General features: G+C 29.3%; 1 protein-coding gene across 1 annotated transcript in view; it reads left to right on the top strand.

Moving 5' to 3' along the window:
* The window catches only part of LOC117110848 (tyrosine-protein kinase receptor Tie-1-like), a 21,515-nt gene extending 17,094 nt beyond the window's left edge, over positions 1–4,421 (top strand). Inside the window, exons 11-15 of the mRNA XM_033253679.1 lie at positions 2,005–2,086; positions 2,781–2,859; positions 3,466–3,533; positions 3,784–4,019; positions 4,314–4,421. Of these exons, the coding sequence (XP_033109570.1) occupies positions 2,005–2,086; positions 2,781–2,859; positions 3,466–3,533; positions 3,784–4,019; positions 4,314–4,421 (573 nt within the window). The remainder of the gene's footprint in view (positions 1–2,004; positions 2,087–2,780; positions 2,860–3,465; positions 3,534–3,783; positions 4,020–4,313) is intronic.
* The last annotated feature ends 389 nt before the right edge of the window (positions 4,422–4,810 follow it).

The following is a 4,810-nucleotide window of genomic DNA, read 5'->3' on the forward strand; positions in this document are numbered from 1 at the left end:
CTGTTCATCACGATTACTCCATTTTCTTTGTCCTGTTTATTGATGATAGTTCCTTTGTTGTTTTTAATTTTTATCAGAGCTTATGTGTTTTTTTTTTGTTTTTTTTTTTGTTTTTTGTTTTTTTGTTTTTCCAATTCCTTGATAATGATTGATTGCCAACTGCTGCCAACGGAAAATCAACTTCATGGTCAATAAGTGGGCTGTAAGTCTACACAGCAAACCTAATTTAAATATCATTTCCTATCTAAATCTTGGCTTCGATATTCAGTCCGAGCGTATCAGTTACATGAGAGAAAATGTGTGGCGATTACATCTGGCCTATACCGAATTAGGTATTTGTGGTCTAGCGGTATAGCACTTGCCTTGTTAGCGAGTGGCTGCAGCTTGGAATCTCTACAGAGACATTCCTTCATACAAATGACAACCGAAAAAAAAATTAATAATAATAATATTAATAATAATAATAATAATGGTAATAGTAATAATGGTAATAGTAATAATACATTGATTTATAAGGCGCAAATAAACAGGGTCTATTAAAGGTCATATTTTCTTAACATCAATAATTCCTATTAGAGCACTGTAGGCCTGTTATTCTTTATTTGTTGTGCAGTGTTGCACTGCAAACCTACTTTAAATATTTATTATTTACTATGATTTTTTACAAGCTAGTTTCTAGTTTAACCTTGTTGGGAGCATAAACAAGCATCAGTATAAATTTATATTGTACAATTATTATTGAATTACTAGAGGGTGCGCTCGCTTACCCACTAGTGTATAAACATCACGGTATGAGGAAATACACCAATTTGTTCCAGTAAACAACACACATGACCGTGAAAGCCTTCGTAAAATACATTATTTTTTCCTCAATTAAGCTGAAATATGGAATTATGTTCACTTCGTGAGCTGAAGACTTTGATGATAATTATTTTGGTACAGTTTTACAGACTGGTTTGTTTTAAATCCCTGAGGTTATCTGACTAGTGTTATATTACTGTGTTTATAGCATTTGAAATATGCGCAGTTATAATATGGATGCCATTACATTATAATTATAAAAAGAGTGCATTTTTTGTAGAAAACAAATAATTAGATAATAAAAGATAATAGAATTATTGTATACAATAAAAATACAGATAACAAAAAGTAGTAGAAACAATCTGCAACAACAAAGTAGATTTTAGCCATAGATCATTATCATTAAAATATATTAGTTAAATTAACAGTAAGAATAACCAAATAATTTTTAAAAATAATAAGTATTAGGTCTTCCACTGAGTTTGCAAACCGAAGATCGATTATGCATGAAGACCAATGCATGTGCTTTAAAATTTTACTCAATTAGATGAGAAAAGAGATGAACTCCTAATGGAATTTGTAAAATCCTAAATTATATTGTTCCAAACACTATTAGAATACAGAGAGGCGAAATAAATAAGAGAACACTGAGAAATAGTGGGAAGATAAACAAATATTTTTGCTGTACAGAACCTTTTAAAAAATCCTCTTTCCCATTGATCTTTAAATTACTAAATAAATGATATATCTTTTTTTTAATAATGAAATTTCAAATTTGTAAATAAAATAATTATAACCAACTTAAATAATCATAAATAAAACATTCAAACTAATTTAAATGAGAAAAATCAATTCATAATAAACTTGGTTAATAATCGTAACTATATTTTCCAATATAGCTTTGTAATAGTTTTAATTTGGTACTATTTTAATTTTCTATATAATATTTATTGTTATTTTAGTGTTTTTTACTATTTATATCTAAAGTATATACAGTAATTTCACTTTTTAATGTTGAATTTTGTAAATATTTCTCCAGCTATGTGCTGCTATGACATATATATTTGATGTGAATAAACCAGAATAAATAAACTCTGCCTAAATATGCAAGTGTGCTCAATAATTGACTAGGGTCGAAAATCGACTATACCCATCTTCTGTCCTACTGTAGTAACTCTGATTTATTTTTTCTCAAATATGTAGATTGCAGCCAGAACTCAAAAAGGCTTCGGTAATTTCTCAGATGCTGGTTATGTGTCTACCGATGCAGATAACCCTGGCAAAGGTACGCAATTTAGTAGGTGCTTTTATGTCTTTGTCCATTAGAATGGCCGTATAATGGATCTAAGTTTTAGTGAATCTTCTTTGTCATAACAAAACGAGCAAACTTTAGTCTTCTGAACATGCTTTCCTGTACAGCGATATAATATAGCCCACCAAATACAAGATAGTAATGATTGCAGCCAACATTAACAAAAATATTATGATGAAGTTTGTTCATCACAATGTTGTTTTCACTATTACAGTTCTGAAATTCCTCTAGTCAGAAATAAATTTACAAGCAGCTCCTATAATAAATATCACATCAAATATTATTAAACTGTGAACTACCTGCCTATTTTTCTCATACAGATCTGCAACTATAGTATAGTTGTATTGCCTTTACAAATTCAATGGGGATAAATTTTTGTTTACAAATAAATGTATTTGTCTATCAATGAATTCTGTAAACAAATTTATGATATATAATTACTCATAATAAATATACATATAAAATGCATATAATATTGATTACAAAGTTTACAAAAAGGTACTTAATTAATGGTATCTAAGATTTAGAGGAACAAAACTTTTACTAAATTCAGAAACTAAGATGATGACTATTAGATATTACACACTCATTTGTTAGTGATTTACTATCCAATAAATGGCCACACCAGGTATCGGTTTAATGCTTTGTATTTGTATGTTATTTCCAGGTGCTATAGTAGGTGGTGTTATCGGAGGTTTATCTGTGGCAGCCGGTGCGATTGTTTTTGTCTTGATTTTTGTTAAACGGTAATAATTTTAGCAGTAATTTAATTACAATGAAATGATTAAGCAAATTATACCAACTCTTAAATCAACAAAATGTATGTTTATGAACCTATCCTCAACCTATACCATTAAAGTTGGCCAAATATGTAGCACAATTTACCTGTAAAATAAATCACACAAAAGGGGGCAGGGCAGGTTCTGATACAATTCACTTTCCTGATAATTGGGAAAGGCTTAGAGCTAAAAAAATAAATTGATATTTTTCAAAATCTGTGATTGTGTATTATTTTTATTTATGATTGTTTTTATTTCATGTTATTTAATATTTCACAATCTATCATTTTGTTTTATTTGACTTTATTATATTTATATTTAAATATATCTAACAGTACACACCATATGTATTCCTTACAAACTAGTTTCTAGCTTAACCATATTGTTAATAGTATCCATACTGTTAATCAATAACAAATTTAATAATATCAGTAGATAAGGTAATTAGAGTGTACAAATAATTCATTTCTAATTATTTCAAGAACTTTCCCAAAGTCAATCTCTAACACTTTTTAATTCACCAGTGTGTTATATTTTTTTTTATGTAAACAATGCTTTTGATTGTGCTTGTAGACGCCGTAATTCAAGCAAAGAAGTTGTTAGACATGATGTTGCTCAAAAACAAGTTGTTTTCGACTCAGGTTAGATGGTTTTTGTACATGAAAACAACTAACTTTAATTTGTAACATGTCTAAACCGTTCCCATAATGTCTTAAAAATACAAGATGATTTTCCATTGCACAGTACACTTCAAAGTTGTTTAAAGAAAAGCTTGATTGGAGAACATGTTAAAGGCATCTTATAATCAATAATGTTATAGTCATATTCAATTCATCATCAACATCATAATCAAAATTATTGTATGTACATTGCTTTTATTAATTTATAATGAAAATGAATTGATGCCTGCAGTTGAGGGTCATGCTAATGCAGTAGATGTGAAAAGTCCGAATGATGAGGATGATGGTGCTCCTTTAACTGAAAACATGTACGCGAACTCTGAACCTGTTTATGGAAATACAAACTTAGAAAATCAGGAATACAGACCGATTGAATTAGCATTTCTGCACGATTACGTGAAGAAACAAAACAGTAGCTTAAAAAGCGGATTTGAAAAGGAATTTGAGGTATGTTTATACTTTTTCTATACTCTTGTACTCGTTTTATCAATCATGATGATTATGATGAGAATGAAGATGATGATGATTTTGATGGTTTTGGTGTTGGTGTCGTCATCTTTATCTTCTAAAATAAATGTAGTAGGATAAACCTGATCTAATCTTGTAAAAAGATATGAAACGTTCCTCCCTGATTAAATAAAGTGAAATATAGAATAAAACAAATACATAAATGTATTCTTTTTGTCATCAATTTTTTTGCTATTTCTGCGGTTGGATTAAATGATAATTTCTTCATAACAGGACATTGGCAACACGCCCCTGTATCCCTGGACCGCTGCAAAACACGCCAAGAATAGAACTAAAAACAGATATGCAAATGTTATTCCATGTGAGTATCAATACAAATAACATTATTAGCAATGGACATAGCCGTCAGCGTTAATGTTCATATTATTATTGTCAGATTTTCAAAAAAACATTATTTAATCTGTCAATAACTGTTTCATTTCCTTTACACTATTGTTTTATATAGAGTTCTACAAATGATAATAATATTTGTAATATATTTCCTTTAGTACTTCTCTAATTTTCTTGTTTCTACATTGGTGGTTGCGACTATACCTGTCTCTTATACACATCTAGATGTGTATAAGAGACAGATTTAGTAGGTGCTTTTATGTCTTTGTCCATTAGAATGGCCGTATAATGGATCTAAGTTTTAGTGAATCTTCTTTGTCATAACAAAACGAGCAAACTTTAGTCTTCTGAACATGCTTTCCTGTACAGCGATATAATAT

The sequence above is a fragment of the Anneissia japonica genome, unplaced genomic scaffold, assembly GCF_011630105.1.
Source record: "Anneissia japonica isolate Jap-2015-1 unplaced genomic scaffold, ASM1163010v1 scaffold3669_len183718_cov122, whole genome shotgun sequence".
NCBI classification, from domain to species: domain Eukaryota; kingdom Metazoa; phylum Echinodermata; class Crinoidea; order Comatulida; family Comatulidae; genus Anneissia; species Anneissia japonica.